The sequence below is a fragment of the Taurulus bubalis genome, assembly GCF_910589615.1.
Source record: "Taurulus bubalis genome assembly, chromosome: 2".
Taxonomy (NCBI): Eukaryota; Metazoa; Chordata; class Actinopteri; order Perciformes; family Cottidae; genus Taurulus; species Taurulus bubalis.
The window spans coordinates 1471187-1491186 of record NC_136590.1 but is presented as its reverse complement, the minus strand read 5'-3'; the positions used below and the strand labels follow the sequence as shown (position 1 = coordinate 1491186).

Sequence of the window (20000 nt, the reverse complement as noted above, 5' to 3'; positions counted from 1 at the left end):
ACATTTATAAACTCCCTCAAAATTAATAAAGATGTTTTATTGACAAAGCTATTTATTACTGTTGAGATAATTTATAATTATATTTTAATGAAGAAAACATTAACAAACATCTCAAGGATGAAATTAATGAATTTAACTGTCACAGAGAAATAAACTAAAAAGAATCACAGAAGAAAATTGATGAATAAAAGAAGTCAACTTCCTGTAATAAACACACAAACAGACACACACACACACACACACACACACACAGACACACAAAGACACACACACGCAGACACACACAGACACAGACACACAGGTAGTGAGGAGGTCACCTGAAGGCCAGCAGTTTGCTCTCCTTCCTGAACTGACAGTAAAGACTAAACGGCAGCCGGGGATCGGTCTAGTGGGGTAATATGGTACTATGAGCTGTCTAGTGGGGTAGTATGGTACTATGAGCTGTCTAGTGGGGTAATATGGTACTATGAGCTCTCTAGTGGGGTAATATGGTACTATGAGCTCTCTAGTGGGGTAATATGGTACTATGAGCTCTCTAGTGGGGTAATATGGTACTGTGAGCTGTCTAGTGGGGTAATATAGTACTATGAGCTATGAGCTCTCTCGTGGGGTAATATGGTACTATGAGCTCTCTAGTGGGGTAATATGGTACTGTGAGCTGTCTAGTGGGGTAATATGGTACTATGAGCTCTGTAGTGGGGTAATATGGTACTGTACACTCTCTAGTGGGGTAAAATGGTACTATGAGTTCTCTAGTGGGGTAAAATGGTACTGTACACTCTCTAGTGGGGTAAAATGGTACTATGAGCTCTCTAGTGGGGTAATATGGTACTGTACACTCTCTAGTGGGGTAAAATGGTACTATGAGCTCTCTAGTGGGGTAATATGGTACTATGAGCTCTCTAGTGGGGTAATATGGTACTATGAGCTCTCTAGTGGGGTAATATGGTACTGTACACTCTCTAGTGGGGTAAAATGGTACTGTACACTCTCTAGTGGGGTAAAATGGTACTATGAGCTCTCTAGTGGGGTACTATGGTACTGTGAGCTGTCTAGTGGGGTAATATGGTACTATGAGCTGTCTAGTGGGGTAATATGGTACTATGAGCTCTCTAGTGGGGTAACATGGTACTATGAGTTCTCTGGTGGGGTAATATGGTACTATGAGCTCTCTATAGGGGTAATATGGTACTATACAATCTCTAGTGGGGTAATATGGTACTATGAGTTCTCTAGTTGGGAAATATGGTACTATACACTCTCTAGTGGGGTAATATGGTACTATGAGCTCTCTAGTGAGGTAATATGGTACTATGAGCTGTCTAGTGGGGTAATATGGTACTATACACTCTCTAGTGGGGTAATATGGTACTATGAGCTGTCTAGTGGGGTGATATGGTACTATACACTCTCTAGTGGTGTAATATGGTACTATGAGCTCTCTAGTGGGGTCATATGGTACTATGAGCTCTCTAGTGGGGTAATATGGTACTATGAGTTCTCTAGTGGGGTAATATAGTACTATGAGCTCTCTAGTGGGGTAATATGGTACTATGAGTTCTCTAGTGGGGTAATAGGATACTATGAGCTCTCTAGTGGGGTAATATGGTACTATGAGCTGTCTAGTGGGGTAATATGGTACTATACACTCTCTATTGGGGCAATATGGTACTATGAGCTCTCTAGTGGGGTAATATGGTACTATGAGCTCTCTAGTGGGGTAATATGGTACTGTGAGCTGTCTAGTGGGGTAATATGGTACTATGAGCTCTCTAGTGGGGTAATATGGTACTATGAGCTCTGTAGTGGGGTAATATGGTACTGTACACTCTCTAGTGGGGTAAAATGGTACTATGAGCTCTCTAGTGGGGTAGAATGGTACTGTACACTCTCTAGTGGGGTAAAATGGTACTATGAGCTCTCTAGTGGGGTAATATGGTACTGTACACTCTCTAGTGGGGTAAAATGGTACTATGAGCTCTCTAGTGGGGTAATATGGTACTATGAGCTCTCTAGTGGGGTAATATGGTACTATGAGCTCTCTGGTGGGGTAATATGGTACTGTACACTCTCTAGTGGGGTAAAATGGTACTATGAGCTCTCTAGTGGGGTAATATGGTACTATACAATCTCTAGTGGGGTAATATGGTACTATGAGTTCTCTAGTTGGGAAATATGGTACTATACACTCTCTAGTGGGGTAAAATGGTACTATGAGCTCTCTAGTGGGGTAATATGGTACTATGAGCTCTCTAGTGGGGAAATATGGTACTGTACACTCTCTAGTGGGGTAAAATGGTACTATGAGCTCTCTAGTGGGGTAATATGGTATTATGAGCTCTCTAGTGGGGTAATATGGTACTGTGAGCTGTCTAGTGGGGTAATATGGTACTATGAGCTGTCTAGTGGGGTAATATGGTACTATGAGCTCTCTAGTGGGGTAATATGGTACTATGAGCTCTCTAGTGGGGTAACATGGTACTATGAGTTCTCTGGTGGGGTAATATGGTACTATGAGCTCTCTAGTGGGGTAATATGGTACTGTACACTCTCTAGTGGGGTAAAATGGTACTATGAGCTCTCTAGTGGGGTAATATGGTACTATACAATCTCTAGTGGGGTAATATGGTACTATGAGTTCTCTAGTTGGGAAATATGGTACTATACACTCTCTAGTGGGGTAATATGGTACTATGAGCTCTCTAGTGAGGTAATATGGTACTATGAGCTGTCTAGTGGGGTAATATGGTACTATACACTCTCTAGTGGGGTAATATGGTACTATGAGTTCTCTAGTTGGGAAATATGGTACTATACACTCTCTAGTGGGGTAAAATGGTACTATGAGCTCTCTAGTGGGGTAATATGGTACTATGAGCTCTCTAGTGGGGAAATATGGTACTGTACACTCTCTAGTGGGGTAAAATGGTACTATGAGCTCTCTAGTGGGGTAATATGGTATTATGAGCTCTCTAGTGGGGTAATATGGTACTGTGAGCTGTCTAGTGGGGTAATATGGTACTATGAGCTGTCTAGTGGGGTAATATGGTACTATGAGCTCTCTAGTGGGGTAATATGGTACTATGAGCTCTCTAGTGGGGTAACATGGTACTATGAGTTCTCTGGTGGGGTAATATGGTACTATGAGCTCTCTAGTGGGGTAATATGGTACTGTACACTCTCTAGTGGGGTAAAATGGTACTATGAGCTCTCTAGTGGGGTAATATGGTACTATACAATCTCTAGTGGGGTAATATGGTACTATGAGTTCTCTAGTTGGGAAATATGGTACTATACACTCTCTAGTGGGGTAATATGGTACTATGAGCTCTCTAGTGAGGTAATATGGTACTATGAGCTGTCTAGTGGGGTAATATGGTACTATACACTCTCTAGTGGGGTAATATGGTACTATGAACTCTCTAGTAGGGTAATATGGTACTATACACTCTCTAGTGGGGTAATATGGTACTATGAGCTGTCTAGTGGGGTAATATGGTACTATGAGCTCTCTAGTGGGGTCATATGGTACTATGAGCTCTCTAGTGGGGTAATATGGTACTATGAGTTCTCTAGTGGGGTAATATAGTACTATGAGCTCTCTAGTGGGGTAATATGGTACTATGAGTTCTCTAGTGGGGTAATAGGATACTATGAGCTCTCTAGTGGGGTAATATGGTACTATGAGCTGTCTAGTGGGGTAATATGGTACTATACACTCTCTATTGGGGCAATATGGTACTATGAGCTCTCTAGTGGGGTAATATGGTACTATGAGCTCTCTAGTGGGGTAATATGGTACTGTGAGCTGTCTAGTGGGGTAATATGGTACTATGAGCTCTCTAGTGGGGTAATATGGTACTATGAGCTCTGTAGTGGGGTAATATGGTACTGTACACTCTCTAGTGGGGTAAAATGGTACTATGAGCTCTCTAGTGGGGTAAAATGGTACTGTACACTCTCTAGTGGGGTAAAATGGTACTATGAGCTCTCTAGTGGGGTAATATGGTACTGTACACTCTCTAGTGGGGTAAAATGGTACTATGAGCTCTCTAGTGGGGTAATGTGGTACTATGAGCTCTCTAGTGGGGTAATATGGTACTATGAGCTCTCTAGTGGGGTAATATGGTACTGTACACTCTCTAGTGGGGTAAAATGGTACTATGAGCTCTCTAGTGGGGTAATATGGTACTGTGAGCTGTCTAGTGGGGTAATATGGTACTATGAGCTGTCTAGTGGGGTAATATGGTACTATGAGCTCTCTAGTGGGGTAATATGGTACTATGAGTTCTCTGGTGGGGTAATATGGTACTATGAGCTCTCTAGTGGGGTAATATGGTACTGTACACTCTCTAGTGGGGTAAAATGGTACTATGAGCTCTCTAGTGGGGTAATATGGTACTATACAATCTCTAGTGGGGTAATATGGTACTATGAGTTCTCTAGTTGGGAAATATGGTACTATACACTCTCTAGTGGGGTAATATGGTTCTATGAGCTCTCTAGTGAGGTAATATGGTATTATGAGCTGTCTAGTGGGGTAATATGGTACTATACACTCTCTAGTGGGGTAATATGGTACTATGAACTCTCTAGTAGGGTAATATGGTACTATACACTCTCTAGTGGGGTAATATGGTACTATGAGCTGTCTAGTGGGGTGATATGGTACTATACACTCTCTAGTGGGGTAATATGGTACTATGAGCTCTCTAGTGGGGTCATATGGTACTATGAGCTCTCTAGTGGGGTAATATGGTACTATGAGTTCTCTAGTGGGGTAATATGGTACTATGAGCTCTCTAGTGGGGTAATATGGTACTATGAGTTCTCTAGTGGGGTAATAGGATACTATGAGCTCTCTAGTAGGGTAATATGGTACTATGAGCTGTCTAGTGGGGTAATATGGTACTATACACTCTCTATTTGGGCAATATGGTACTATGAGCTCTCTAGTGGGGTAATATGGTACTATGAGCTCTCTAGTGGGGTAATATGGTACTATGATATCTTTAGTCAGGTAAAATGGTACTATGAGCTCTCTAGTGGGGTAATATGGTACTATACACTCTCTAGTGGGGTAATAGGATACTATGAGCTCTCTAGTGGGGTAATATGGTACTATGAGCTGTCTAGTGGGGTAATATGGTACTATACACTCTCTATTGGGGCAATATGGTACTATGAGCTCTCTAGTGGGGTAATATGGTACTATGAGCTCTCTAGTGGGGTAATATGGTACTATGATATCTTTAGTCAGGTAAAATGGTACTATGAGCTCTCTAGTGGGGTAATATGGTACTAAGAGCTCTCTAGTGGGGTAATATGGTACTATGAGCTATGAGCTCTCTAGTGGGGTTATATGGTACTATGAGCTCTCTAGTTAGGTAATATGGTACTATGACTTCTCTAGTGGGGTAATATGGTACTATGAGTTCTCTAGTGGGGTAGTATGGTACTTTGAGTTCTCTAGTGGGGTAATATGATACTATACGCTCTCTAGTGGGGCAAAATGGTACTATGAGTTCTCTAGTGGGGTAATATGGTACTATGAGCTGTCTAGTGGGGTGATATGGTACTATACACTCTCTAGTGGGGTAATATGGTACTATGAGCTCTCTAGTGGGGTCATATGGTACTATGAGCTCTCTAGTGGGGTAATATGGTACTATGAGTTCTCTAGTGGGGTAATAGGATACTATGAGCTCTCTAGTGGGGTAATATGGTACTATGAGCTGTCTAGTGGGGTAATATGGTACTATACACTCTCTATTGGGGCAATATGGTACTATGAGCTCTCTAGTGGGGTAATATGGTACTATGAGCTCTCTAGTGGGGTAATATGGTACTATGATATCTTTAGTCAGGTAAAATGGTACTATGAGCTCTCTAGTGGGGTAATATGGTACTATACACTCTCTAGTGGGGTAATAGGATACTATACACTCTCTAGTGGGGTAATATGGTACTATGAGCTGTCTAGTGGGGTAATATGGTACTATACACTCTCTATTGGGGCAATATGGTACTATGAGCTCTCTAGTGGGGTAATATGGTACTATGAGCTCTCTAGTGGGGTAATATGGTACTATGATATCTTTAGTCAGGTAAAATGGTACTATGAGCTCTCTAGTGGGGTAATATGGTACTAAGAGCTCTCTAGTGGGGTAATATGGTACTATGAGCTATGAGCTCTCTAGTGGGGTTATATGGTACTATGAGCTCTCTAGTTAGGTAATATGGTACTATGACTTCTCTAGTGGGGTAATATGGTACTATGAGTTCTCTAGTGGGGTAATATGGTACTTTGAGTTCTCTAGTGGGGTAATATGGTACTATACGCTCTCTAGTGGGGCAAAATGGTACTATGAGTCCTCTAGTGGGGTAATATGGTACTATGAGCTCTCTAGTGGGGTAATATGGTTCTATGAGCTCTCTAGTGGGGTTATATGGTACAATGAGTTCTCTAGTGGAGTAATATGGTACTCTACACTCTCTAGTGGGGTAAAATGGTACTATGAGCTCTCTAGTGGGGTAATATGGTACTATACACTCTCTAGTGGGGTAATATGATACTATGAGCTCTCTAGTGGGGTAATATGGTACTATGAGCTGTCTAGTGAGGTACTATGGTACTATACACTCTCTATTGGGGTAATATGGTACTATGAGCTCACTAGTGGGGTAATATGGTACTATGAGCTCTCTAGTAGGGTAATATGGTACTATGATCTCTTTAGTCAGGTAAAATGGTACTATGAGCTCTCTAGTGGGGTAATATGGTACTAAGAGCTCTCTAGTGGGGCAACATGGTACTATGAGCTATGAGCTCTCTAGTGGGGTAATATGGTACTATGAGCGCTCTAGTTAGGTAATATGGTACTATGACTTCTCTAGTGGGGTAATATGGTACTATGAGTTCTCTAGTGGGGTAATATGGTACTATGAGTTCTCTAGTGGGGTAATATGGTACTATACGCTCTCTAGTGGGGCAAAATGGTACTATGAGTTCTCTAGTGGGGTAATATGGTACTATGAGTTCTCTAGTGGGGTAATATGGTACAATGAGCTCTCTAGTGGGGTAATATGGTACTATACACTCTCTAGTGGGGTAATATGGTGCTATGAGCTGTCTAGTGGGGTAATATGGTACTCTACACTCTCTAGTGGGGTAAAATGGTACTATGAGCTCTCTTGTGGGGAAATATGGTACTATACACTCTCTAGTGGGGTAATATGGTACTATGAGCTCTCTAGTGGGGTTATATGGTACTATGAGCTGTCTAGTGGGGTAATATGGTACTATGAGCTCTGTAGTGGGGTAATATGGTACTGTACACTCTCTAGTGGGGTAAAATGGTACTATGAGCTCTCTAGTGGGGTAAAATGGTACTGTACACTCTCTAGTGGGGTAAAATGGTACTATGAGCTCTCTAGTGGGGTAATATGGTACTGTACACTCTCTAGTGGGGTAAAATGGTACTATGAGCTCTCTAGTGGGGTAATATGGTACTATGAGCTCTCTAGTGGGGTAATATGGTACTATGAGCTCTCTAGTGGGGTAATATGGTACTGTACACTCTCTAGTGGGGTACAATGGTACTATGAGCTCTCTAGTGGGGTAATATGGTACTGTGAGCTGTCTAGTGGGGTAATATGGTACTATGAGCTGTCTAGTGGGGTAATATGGTACTATGAGCTCTCTAGTGGGGTAATATGGTACTATGAGTTCTCTGGTGGGGTAATATGGTACTATGAGCTCTCTAGTGGGGTAATATGGTACTGTACACTCTCTAGTGGGGTAAAATGGTACTATGAGCTCTCTAGTGGGGTAATATGGTACTATACAATCTCTAGTGGGGTAATATGGTACTATGAGTTCTCTAGTTGGGAAATATGGTACTATACACTCTCTAGTGGGGTAATATGGTTCTATGAGCTCTCTAGTGAGGTAATATGGTACTATGAGCTGTCTAGTGGGGTAATATGGTACTATGCACTCTCTAGTGGGGTAATATGGTACTATGAACTCTCTAGTAGGGTAATATGGTACTATACACTCTCTAGTGGGGTAATGTGGTACTATGAGCTGTCTAGTGGGGTGATATGGTACTATACACTCTCTAGTGGGGTAATATGGTACTATGAGCTCTCTAGTGGGGTCATATGGTACTATGAGCTCTCTAGTGGGGTAATATGGTACTATGAGTTCTCTAGTGGGGTAATATGGTACTATGAGCTCTCTAGTGGGGAAATATGGTACTATACACTCTCTAGTGGGGTAATATGGTACTATGAGCTCTCCAGTGGGGTAATATGGTACTATGAGCTGTCTAGTGGGGTAATATGGTACTATACACTCTCTATTGGGGTAATATGGTACTATGAGCTCTCTAGTGGGGTAATATGGTACTATGAGCTCTCTAGTGGGGTAATATGGTACTATGAGCTCTCTAGTTAGGTAATATGGTACTATGACTTCTCTAGTGGGGTAATATGGTACTATGAGTTCTCTAGTGGGGTAATATGGTACTATGAGTTCTCTAGTGGGGTAATATGGTACTATACGCTCTCTAGTGGGGCAAAATGGTACTATGAGTTCTCTAGTGGGGTAATATGGTACTATGAGTTCTCTAGTGGGGTAATATGGTACAATGAGCTCTCTAGTGGGGTAATATGGTACTATACACTCTCTAGTGGGGTAATATGGTGCTATGAGCTGTCTAGTGGGGTAATATGGTACTCTACACTCTCTAGTGGGGTAAAATGGTACTATGAGCTCTCTTGTGGGGAAATATGGTACTATACACTCTCTAGTGGGGTAATATGGTACTATGAGCTCTCTAGTGGGGTTATATGGTACTATGAGCTGTCTAGTGGGGTAATATGGTACTATGAGCTCTGTAGTCGGGTAATATGGTACTGTACACTCTCTAGTGGGGTAAAATGGTACTATGAGCTCTCTAGTGGGGTAAAATGGTACTGTACACTCTCTAGTGGGGTAAAATGGTACTATGAGCTCTCTAGTGGGGTAATATGGTACTGTACACTCTCTAGTGGGGTAAAATGGTACTATGAGCTCTCTAGTGGGGTAATATGGTACTATGAGCTCTCTAGTGGGGTAATATGGTACTATGAGCTCTCTAGTGGGGTAATATGGTACTGTACACTCTCTAGTGGGGTACAATGGTACTATGAGCTCTCTAGTGGGGTAATATGGTACTGTGAGCTGTCTAGTGGGGTAATATGGTACTATGAGCTGTCTAGTGGGGTAATATGGTACTATGAGCTCTCTAGTGGGGTAATATGGTACTATGAGTTCTCTGGTGGGGTAATATGGTACTATGAGCTCTCTAGTGGGGTAATATGGTACTGTACACTCTCTAGTGGGGTAAAATGGTACTATGAGCTCTCTAGTGGGGTAATATGGTACTATACAATCTCTAGTGGGGTAATATGGTACTATGAGTTCTCTAGTTGGGAAATATGGTACTATACACTCTCTAGTGGGGTAATATGGTTCTATGAGCTCTCTAGTGAGGTAATATGGTACTATGAGCTGTCTAGTGGGGTAATATGGTACTATGCACTCTCTAGTGGGGTAATATGGTACTATGAACTCTCTAGTAGGGTAATATGGTACTATACACTCTATAGTGGGGTAATATGGTACTATGAGCTGTCTAGTGGGGTGATATGGTACTATACACTCTCTAGTGGGGTAATATGGTACTATGAGCTCTCTAGTGGGGTCATATGGTACTATGAGCTCTCTAGTGGGGTAATATGGTACTATGAGTTCTCTAGTGGGGTAATATGGTACTATGAGCTCTCTAGTGGGGAAATATGGTACTATACACTCTCTAGTGGGGTAATATGGTACTATGAGCTCTCCAGTGGGGTAATATGGTACTATGAGCTGTCTAGTGGGGTAATATGGTACTATACACTCTCTATTGGGGTAATATGGTACTATGAGCTCTCTAGTGGGGTAATATGGCACTATGAGCTCTCTAGTGGGGTAATATGGTACTATGATCTCTTTAGTCAGGTAAAATGGTACTATGACTTCTCTAGTGGGGTAATATGGTACTATGAGTTCTCTAGTGGGGTAATATGGTACTATGAGTTCTCTAGTGGGGTTATATGGTACTATACGCTCTCTAGTTGGGCAAAATGGTACTATGAGTTCTCTAGTGGGGTAATATGGTACTATGAGTTCTCTAGTGGGGTAATATGGTACTATGAGCTCTCTAGTGGGGTAATATGGTACTATACACTCTCTAGTGGGGTAATATGGTGCTATGAGCTGTCTAGTGGGGTAATATGGTACTCTACACTCTCTAGTGGGGTAAAATGGTACTATGAGCTCTCTAGTGGGAAAATATGGTACTATACACTCTCTAGTGGGGTAATATGGTACTATGAGCTCTCTAGTGGGGTAATATGGTACTATGAGCTGTCTAGTGAGGTAATATGGTACTATACACTCTCTAGTGGGGTAATATGGTACTATGAACTCTCTAGTAGGGTAATATGGTACTATACACTCTCTAGTGGGGTAATATGGTACTATGAGCTGTCTAGTGGGGCGATATGGTACTATACCCTCTCTAGTGGGGTAATATGGTACTATGAGCTCTCTAGTGGGGTCATATGGTACTATGAGCTGTCTAGTGGGGTAATATGGTACCATACACTCTCTAGTGGGGTAATATGGTACTATGAGCTCTCTAGTGGGGTAATATGGTACTATAAGCTCTTTAGTCGGGTAAAATGGTACTATGAGCTCTCTAGTGGGGTAACATGGTACTATACACTCTCTAGTGGGGTAATATGTACTTTGAGCTCTTTTATGTATGATTGTGCATCACTGATGCTGTTTTTTGTAATCTGTTGAATTAAAGTATTTTCGTTGGCTTTGTAGGTGAGGATAATGGTTTTAAATGCAGGTACTCTGCATACTACCTGTCAGAGGTGTTAAAAGTATTCACATTCATTACTCAAGTAGAAGTATAGATACTAGGGTTTAAAAATACTTCTGTAAAAGTTGAAGTATCAACTCAAGCTTTTTACTTAAGTAAAAGTGTAAAAGTACTGGTTTAAAAACTACTTAAAAGTATAAAAGTATAAGTAATGTAAGGGGAATGTTTTTTTTCCATTAAGGACAAACTCTTAAGCCGTGTCTCAGGGGCCTATAGTGCACAACCCCACCTCCCCCAAAACAATCATTTTTATAAAGGCCATAATGACTATAATGTTTTAAAATGTTATGTTGAAAATGTGGGATGCACTAGGCTACCCGTTTCAGCTGCATATATGCCCATTGAAAATGATCACATTTTAATACAATGCAAATACATTAAGGTACCATATGTGTACTGAGCATTAACATGCGTTTCTTGGAGCGGAAGACATGATAACTAGTTGCCTATAAGTATTGTAATTGTGCAAAATAGGCGGCGACTCCGACACAAACACTTAAAGCTGTGGTTCTCAAACTTTTTCTGTAAATAACATTATTGTGTGACTCATCTGTGCTTTTATAAATAACAGAATAAAGAAAATTGCAATCACTTTCAAGTAAATCAGATTGCCCCATCAGACAATATTTTGTGTAAGTTCTATCTGTGCAAAAAATAACTCATATTTAGTTACTACTAAATAGCTCATTGTGGAAAACAATAAACTTTTAATTTTTTTTGCCAAACAAAACAGAATGAGTGCAGATATGTGAGCCATCAGGTTGTATCAGTATTAGTGGAGCAGTGAGCTGCTTTCCTCGACACATATGTTATAAACGGGGTTGTAGATTTGATACGGCCTCTCTCAATTCATGCTCAATATTGAGCTCAGATCTGTATTTTTATTTTGAGAAACGCAACAGCAGGAAAAGACGAGCTCACGGAGCTCACGGCGTCGCGTCAAATCGCGCATGCGCAAGCTAACCTGTTAACGGCGTACCGTAACCATTTACCCAAAAGTACAGGCATCTGTCCATGTATTTATTAATGACTTAGTTTTATATCCGTGTACTTTGTACTTTTGTAATATGTGAAGCCAGCAGCTCATTGTTGGTAGAAGACACGAGCACTTTGGCTCTTTCACCTGGAGCAGGAGAGCTGCTCTGGGTTCAGAGAGCTGCTCTGGGTTCAGAGAGCTGCTCCGGGTTCAGAGAGCTGCTCCGGGTTCAGAGAGCTGCTCCGGGTTCAGAGAGCTGCTCCGGGTCCAGAGAGCTGCTCCGGGTCCAGAGAGCTGCTCCGGGTCCAGAGAGCTGCTCCGGGTTCAGAGAGCTGCTCCGGGTCCAGAGAGCTGCTCCGGGTTCAGAGAGCTGCTCCGGGTTCAGAGAGCTGCTCCGGGTTCAGAGAGCTGCTCCGGGTTCAGAGAGCTGCTCCGCTGCTCCTCACATGAGAGCTGCTGTTGCATCTTCACCCTGGGAGCGTTTAAAACGCAGATATAGCGGTCTACTTTTCACGCGACATATTTTTCGACGAAAGTCGTCTGAAAAATAAATACACCAGTAAAGTATAGATACCCAAAATGTCTACTTAAGTAAGGTAACGAAGTATATATAGTGTACTTGTACATGAAAATGCAGTTTTCCCGGCAAATTACTGCTCATTTCAGAATGTTATCAGAAGAAGAAACCCTCCGATAACAAGAAAGTTGAGTTATCCTTAAAGTGCCTGACCTTTAATCTTCATTTAACCTTTAACCTTCATTTGACCTTCTGGAAAATGAGCCTGAAGGAGTCGTTCTGCTGTTTGATCGGCTGAAAGTACATTTACTCAATTACTGAAGTACAATTAAGAGGTACTTGTACTTTCAGTTTTTCTGTTACTTGATTCCATTTCCTCTTTGAGGGAAAGCATTATTAAAAATTAAACTACCGACAGAATAGAAAGTCGTTAAAATGAGCTCCACCTTTAATCATAATAGTAATGGAATAATAGAAAGTACAATAATCTGCATGACGAGTACTTTTACTTTTGGTTCTTTGAATATATTTTGATGCAAATGCTTCTGTACTTCTACTTGTAACAGAGTCTTTTCTGAGTGCAGTATTAGTACTTTTACTGAGGTAAAGAATGAATACTGTCTGGGGATCAGCACTAGAACAGTGGCGCCTCCTGCTGGCTGGCTGTTATTAGTGCACCTGGTCTGTACTACAGTATTTATATTGGTATCAGATTAAGAGATTTTTTAATAGAATATGATGTATGATTCTAGCACGGATCATTACTAAGTCAACCAGCTGCTGCTGACATGCAGGCGGGAGATATGTTCCTAAAGTAAAAGTACTAATACCACAATATATACTCAAAAGCGTCTTAAATATTTGATTACTTGATTGTTTTCCGATATTAAATAAAAAATATTAACATCAAAATAAACCTTAAGTATATTAAGTACTCATCATGCAGAATACTATATATTGTAGTATTGTATTATATATAGACATTAATATGTTGATTGATTTCATGACTTTATATACTGCTGGTGATTTAATCTATGATAATACATCATTTATTAGTTAATTCTATTTTGTTTTAATAATCTGAAGCTGCAGAGACATTAAGACGAAATAGAAAACATTGAGGTATTACAATAATAATTATAAATATAATTAAAAAACGATAACATAACATGGCAGCAGGAAAAAGGCGCGAGTATATTAAATACATAAATAAAAAGAGAGAGGGTTTCTTTTGACACACCTAACTTTTGTATCTATGTATAATGTTAATATAAATTAATAAACATTTAAGTGACAACAAAAAGAAAGAGAGCCACCAAATCCAAAAAATAAATAACTTAAATAATAGCTTAACAGAACCCTGCAGCATATTAAATAGGATCACGTGTGTTATTAATAATATGATGAAGTACTTCCTCAATGCTTCGTGTGTGTTGTGGCGTCATGGCGCTGCGCTGCCGGCTCCCACCAGCAGGCGTCGCCCTCCAGAGATCAGCCGCTTCTGCTGCTCAGGGAAACCACAGAAGAAGAAGCGCTGCGGGGTGGAAATTAAAATGTCTGCTCCTAAAAGCATCCCGAAGGACGCGCAGGTACGTTATCACGCTGTTTGCGCGTTATTCCTCGTGCCGCCGCGGCGGGAAGCGACGCGCTCGTGTTTCTGCTCAAATCCCGCAGTTTGAGAACCAACGGGACATTTAATAGTCCTTATATTTATATTGATATGCGTGTATATGTTAGCGAGCTAGCTAGTCGGCTAACGTTAGCATGTTAGCTTAGCTAGTAGCTAGTGCATCAGTTAGAGCTGGAGAGGTACTGTACTTTGTATTGTACTACTGAGAGATACTTGTACTTTATACTGTACTACTCAGAGGTACATGCACTTTATTAACCTTAATAAATCAATAATGATATATATATTTACAATAATTGTATTAACCTTAATAGCTCATAATAATCATAATAATGTGTAGTGTTCTGTCTCAGGTGATGATCCAGATCCTGAAGGACATGGGCATCACGGAGTACGAGCCCCGAGTCATCAACCAGATGCTGGAGTTCACCTACCGTGAGTCTAGTGGAGATATATATATATTTCAATTCTTTTCAAAACTAAATCTATAATTGGCAAAAGACTCCAACAAATTGTAGAATAAATCAAATAATAAATAACTCCTACAAAGTAAACATATTTATGTTTCCAATTATTGTTCTGGTTTCAGACTTTAAATGAAATGTAGTGTACTTATATCGGAGTACACTTCATAATAATGACAGTTTCAGAGTTTTCTTCTCGCTTCATGTTTTTTTTTTACAGTTTTAATTCGTGCAAACAGAATAATCTTGTTTCTTAAATTAAAAAACGACAATTTAAATTCTGTTTTTTGACGAACGAGAACGATGTGTTCAGGGACCGTTGGAAAGTTGAACATCTGACTGCGTTGGGTGTTTTGGGGTTCAGAGGGTTGTACTAGTGACATTGAGTACTCTGTGTACTTGTATCTCAGGTTACACAAAGTACTAGTGACAATGGAGTACTTGCGTCTCAGGATACACAAAGTACTAGTGACGATGGAGTACTTTGTGTACTTGCGTCTCAGGATACACAAAGTACTAGTGACGATGGAGTACTTTGTGTACTTGCGTCTCGAATATACAAACTACTAGTGACAGAGTACTTGCGTCTCAGGATACACACAGTAGTAGTGACAGAGTACTTGCGTCTCAGGATACACACAGTAGTAGTGACATGGAGTACTTGCGTCTCAGGATACACACAGTACTAGTGACATGAAGTACTTGCGTCTCAGGATACACACAGTAGTAGTGACAGAGTACTTGCGTCTCAGGATACACACAGTAGTAGTGACATGGAGTACTTGCGTCTCAGGATACACACAGTAGTAGTGACAGAGTACTTGCGTCTCAGGATACACACAGTACTAGTGACATGGAGTACTCTGTGTATTTCAGGCTACGTGACGACCATCATCGAGGACGCTAAGATCTACGCGACGCACGCCAAGAAGTCCGGCGTGGACGCCGACGACATCAAGCTGGCGATCGCGTGCCGCATGGACCAGTCCTTCACCTCGCCGCCGCCCAGAGACGTAAGCCGCCTCCCCCTTTTAGCGGCGCCTTTGCACCGCGTGAGGCCCGGTTCCTCTGTAGAACCCTAACGTTCCGTGTGCTCAGTTCCTGCTGGAGGTGGCGCGGCAGAAGAACCAGACGCCGCTGCCGCTCATCAAGCCGTACACGGGGCCCCGCCTCCCGCCGGACCGCTACTGCCTGACGGCGCCCAACTACCGGCTGAAGACTGTCCAGAAGAAGGTGGGCGGGGCTAGAACCTTTTCTTTTGTTCTCCTACGCCGCCACACAGCTGTTGTTGTTGTTGTTCTTATGGTTGTTGTTGTTCTTCCAGGTGACGTCGTCGGCCGGCAGGATCTCGGTGCCTCGCCTCAGCATCGGCGCCGTCTCCAGCCGCCCGGGCACGCCCACCCTCGGTGAGTCGGGTGGTTACCCAGAATGCAGCGCAGCCACAGTCTCATGTTCTCATACGTTGACGCTTTCATTTGAATGAACACTGAGATATAATCATACATTATTATGATTTATTAAGGTTAATAAAGTACAAGTACCTCTCAGTAGTACAGTATAAAGTACATGTACCTCTCAGTAGTACAGTATAAAGTACATGTACCTCAGCTCTAACTGATGCTCTAGCTGTCTAAGCTAACATGCTAACGTTAGCCAACTAGCTAGCTTGCTAACATATACACGCATATAAATGTATGGGAGAAAATATCAACTTAATTTTAGGTTATATTTTATTTAAATCGTTTTAATTCACATGTTTACTGCTACAAAGTTGACAAGAAGCGGTTTCTTTAAACACGTTGGCTGCTCTTCATGTTTAAAGTACAGCTGTTTGACCAAATGCATTCTGGGAAATGTAGGCATTCATTCAGAGCAAGAGAAGCTGGTCCCCTCAGACATCAACACCAGATTTAAAGATGTGTTTGAACAGCGGGGACGAGTCCCAGTAGGACCAGTGGGTTCTAGACCAGTGGGTTCTGACCAGTGGGTTCTGACCAGTGCGTTCTGACCCGTTCCCTCTCAGGAGCCCCGTCCGTCCACCCCGTCTCCACTAAGGTGGGCCCTCCGGTGTCTCTGACGGGTCAGAGGTTCACGGTTCAGATCCCGCCGCCGTCTCAGACGACCATCACCAAAACCAGTAAGAGCTCCAGTTCCTCCATCACGTCTGCATTCTGACACCAGTTTACACCAGTATGTCGGTGTCTACACCATGACACGTGTTTTAAACTTTATCATCTGTATTCTCAAAAGTGTTTTGAACAAAAAGATGAAAACTAAAAAAAAATCTGATTTATTAAACGTCAGAAATGACCGTTTGGTTCATAGAAACAACTGAAGGTTTAAAACCATAACCCATCAACAATGTTTACGTTTTACTATAATAAACTACTTTCTAATGAATATTTATTTAATACAGTATTTATTTACTTAATTTGTCTTTTTTCAGACTAACTGCGTTTAATTCTTCACAAACTGTTTACACGTTGTACTTTTATTGTTCTGAGATGAATCATTTCATATTCTCGTCTGAAGCTTTAAAATACAGATTAATAAAAACAATAATGTTTAATGTGACGCCAGAAACAACAAATTAATAAATTAAAATGTTCTGAAACACATTTAATTTGCTGCAATCGTTCCTCTTGTTCACATTAAGAACTAAATATAGATTTATATATAAATATATAATTTATATATACAAATATCATTAAGAGATAAATTCTTACTGAAATTAATGTGAAGCCTGTATCTATATTATATTTAATGTTATATATTATATTATATTTAATGTTATATATTATATTCACTAATGTTATATATATTATATTTACTAATGTTATATATTATATTCAATGTTATATATTATATTTACTAATGTTATATATTATATTCAATGTTATATATTATATTCAATGTTATATATTATATTTAATGTTATATATTATATTATATTTAATGTTATAGATTATATTCACTAATGTTATATATTATATTCACTAATGTTATATATTATAATTAATGTTATATATTATATTTAATGTTATATATTATATTCAATGTTATATATTATATTCAATGTTATATATTATATTTAATGTTATATATTATATTCACTAATGTTATATATTATATTCACTAATGTTATATATTATATTTAATGTTATATATTATATTTACTAATGTTATATATTATATTTAATGTTATATATTATATTCAATGTTATATATTATATTCAATGTTATATATTATATTATATTCAATGTTATAGATTATATTCAATGTTATAGATTATATTCACTAATGTTATATATTATAATTAATGTTATATATTATATTCAATGTTATATATTATATTTAATGTTATATATTATATTTAATGTTATATATTATATTTAATGTTATATATTATATTCACTAATGTTATATATTATATTTACTAATGTTTTATATTATATTTAATGTTATATATTATATTCAATGTTATATATATTTAATGTTATATATTGTATTAGATTTAATGTTATATATTGTATTATATTTAATGTTATATATTATATTTAATAATGTTATATATTATATTTAATGTTATATATTATATTCACTAATGTTATATATTATATTTACTAATGTTATATATTATATTTGATGTTATATATTATATTTACTAATGTTATATATTATATTTACTAATGTTATATATTATATTTAATGTTATATATTATATTCAATGTTATATATATATTTAATGTTATATATTGTATTAGATTTAATGTTATATATTGTATTATATTTAATGTTATATATTATATTTACTAATGTTATATATTATATTATATTTAATGTTATATATTATATTCACTAATGTTATATATTATATTTACTAATGTTATATATTATATTTGATGTTATATATTATATTTACTAATGTTATATATTATATTTACTAATGTTATATATTATATTCAATGTTATATATTATATTCAATGTTATATATTATATTCAATGTTATATATTATATTCAATGTTATATATTAGATTCAATGTTATATATTATATTTAATGTTATATAATATATTATATTTAATATTATATAATATATTATATTTAATGTTATGTATTACATTTAATGTTATATATTATATTTAATGTTATATATTATATTCAATGTTATATATTATATTATATTCAATGTTATATATTGTATTATATTCAATGTTATATATTATATTTAATGTTATATATTATATTCAATGTTATATATTATATTATATTCAATGTTATATATTGTATTATATTCAATGTTATATATTATATTTAATGTTATATATTATATTCAATGTTATGTATTACATTTAATGTTATGTATTACATTCAATGTTATGTATTATATTCAATGTTATGTATTATATTCAATGTTATATATTACATTTAATGTTATATATTATATTTAATGTTATGTATTACATTTAATGTTATAGATTATATTCACTAATGTTATCTCCACCCCCTCAGCGACTCCCTCGCCCGCCGTCTCCAACGTGCTCATCAGCCCGTCTCTGATTGGCTCTAAGAACATCCTCATCACCGCCAACATGGTGACGCAGAGCGAGTCGCTGAAGAGGAAGCACGAGGAAGAGGACGAGTACGACGCGCTATGAAGAGGACTAGTATGACGATGAAGAGGACGACGCGCTATGATGAGGAAGAGGAAGAGGACTAGTATGGCGATGAAGAGGACGACGCGCTATGATGAGGACTAGTATGACGATGAAGAGGACGACGCGCTATGATGAGGACTAGTATGGCGATGAAGAGGACGACGCGCTATGATGAGGACTAGTATGACGATGAAGAGGACGACGCGCTATGATGAGGAAGAGGAAGAGGACTAGTATGACGATGAAGAGGACGACGCGCTATGAAGAGGAAGAGGACTAGTATGACGATGAAGAGGACGACGCGCTATGATGAGGAAGAGGAAGAGGACTAGTATGACGATGAAGAGGACGACGCGCTATGAAGAGGAAGAGGACTAGTATGACGATGAAGAGGACGACGCGCTATGATGAGGAAGAGGAAGAGGACTAGTATGACGATGAAGAGGACGAGTGCTTTTTTATTAATAACATAACTCACTTTTTAATAACCTGAAAGGTAAACGCATCACAGGTAAACGTTCTCACCGGATCACCAGAACCAGGTTTAGGGTTCTAGAACGTGTAGAACCCAGAAGAGCAGACTGGGAGTCCACCAGTATAACCAGTACCACCAGTATGCTGCTGGGCTCAAACTGAAAATCAGATTTTCAATAAAGTGCGTTAAAAATAAAAAACGTCTTCTGGTTTTTATTTTATTTTTCAGAAACATTTGACTCAAAATCTACTTTTTCACAAATTCAGTTATATTTTGTTTATTCAGTAATTAAA

At 38.7% G+C, this 20000-nt stretch overlaps 1 protein-coding gene across 1 annotated transcript; it reads left to right on the top strand.

The window, feature by feature from the left end:
- The first annotated feature begins 14025 nt into the window (after window positions 1-14025).
- taf9 (TAF9 RNA polymerase II, TATA box binding protein (TBP)-associated factor) lies at window positions 14026-19886 on the top strand. Its single transcript, XM_079237653.1, has 7 exons — window positions 14026-14067; window positions 14462-14543; window positions 15449-15585; window positions 15671-15805; window positions 15897-15978; window positions 16596-16709; window positions 19087-19886. Exons 1-7 carry the CDS (start codon window positions 14032-14034, stop codon window positions 19230-19232), a joined length of 732 nt encoding a protein of 243 aa, XP_079093779.1. The 5' UTR covers window positions 14026-14031; the 3' UTR covers window positions 19233-19886.
- The last annotated feature ends 114 nt before the right edge of the window (window positions 19887-20000 follow it).

Excerpts from the sequence above, each read along its gene's own strand:
- taf9 (XM_079237653.1), top strand. The coding sequence starts at position 14,032 with ATGTCTGCTCCTAAAAGCATCCCGAAGGACGCGCAG. Across the intron at positions 15,586-15,670 it reads CCTCGCCGCCGCCCAGAGAC|TTCCTGCTGGAGGTGGCGCG; the intron begins GTAAGCCGCCTC and ends CCGTGTGCTCAG. Across the intron at positions 15,806-15,896 it reads TGAAGACTGTCCAGAAGAAG|GTGACGTCGTCGGCCGGCAG; the intron begins GTGGGCGGGGCT and ends TTGTTCTTCCAG.